Below are 784 nucleotides of genomic sequence, written 5' to 3' on the forward strand. Positions count from 1 at the left end.
CCGCCGATTACATTACTTTCCTTCCTTAGGTAAGGAAAGAAAAAATTTGGGAATGCAAAATCGTTCCGGGAACAGGACACACTACACATCACGAAAACATTTCACGCAACGTCATCAATCAATGAATCTGTTTCCACAGAACTATTGTTAGTACAGATGAAGAATTCAATGAGATTGAACAAAGGTCCTCTTGAGAATGGGTTCAAATATTTTCCTCTCTTGTCGCGCAAGTAGGGATATCTCTTGTAGTTGAACATTTCATTAGTGGTCAAATTCATACACGCGTGCATCACCTGTGAACAATTGAACATGATCATTTTTAGTTCATTGAACTGCAGACCTTGATCGAAATCGCAAAAATAGCCTCAAGAGATGCGAAGGCCAATGGGGTCCTTTTTTTTCCTTCAATTTTTGATAAAGGAAACTGTAACTGCTAGCTAGAGTCTTATCGTCCCGAAATCGAAGAGAGAAGGAAGACAGGGTAGGAGAAAGACAGCCATTCCGAGAACGAACATTATCCCATCAGGATAAAATCCGCCCCGGGTGGGAATCGAACCCGCGACCTAGCGCTTAAAAGGCAGACGCGCTACCAACACCAACCAAGCTAACTAGGCTGGCTGAAGAAAGGTTTTATTGGTACAAGTCTGAAAATTTGGACGTTACTTACAGAGGTGCATGTCAGGGTCCAACCTAGGACAACAAACAGGAAAGCCTCTGCCAGGGCCAGAATAAACAGGATGTCCGCCCCCTCCAGGTAAATCTGATAGATGGAGAAGTACATGGC

General features: G+C 43.5%; 1 protein-coding gene across 1 annotated transcript; it reads right to left on the reverse strand.

Annotated features, from left to right (window-relative positions):
* Positions 1-13: 13 nt before the first annotated feature.
* On the reverse strand, positions 14-778 carry LOC103523495 (probable protein S-acyltransferase 23). The gene is made up of 2 exons (XM_008488534.3): positions 668-778; positions 14-293 (listed from the first exon to the last, which is right to left on the reverse strand). Exon 2 carries the CDS (start codon positions 288-290, stop codon positions 102-104), a length of 189 nt encoding a protein of 62 aa, XP_008486756.1. The 5' UTR covers positions 291-293; positions 668-778; the 3' UTR covers positions 14-101.
* Between the last annotated feature and the right edge of the window lie 6 nt (positions 779-784).

Source organism: Diaphorina citri, unplaced genomic scaffold (assembly GCF_000475195.1).
Source record: "Diaphorina citri unplaced genomic scaffold, Diaci psyllid genome assembly version 1.1 scaffold24694, whole genome shotgun sequence".
Lineage (NCBI taxonomy): Eukaryota > Metazoa > Arthropoda > Insecta > Hemiptera > Psyllidae > Diaphorina > Diaphorina citri.

Excerpts from the sequence above, each read along its gene's own strand:
- LOC103523495 (XM_008488534.3), bottom strand. The coding sequence starts at position 290 with ATGCACGCGTGTATGAATTTGACCACTAATGAAATGTTCAACTACAAG.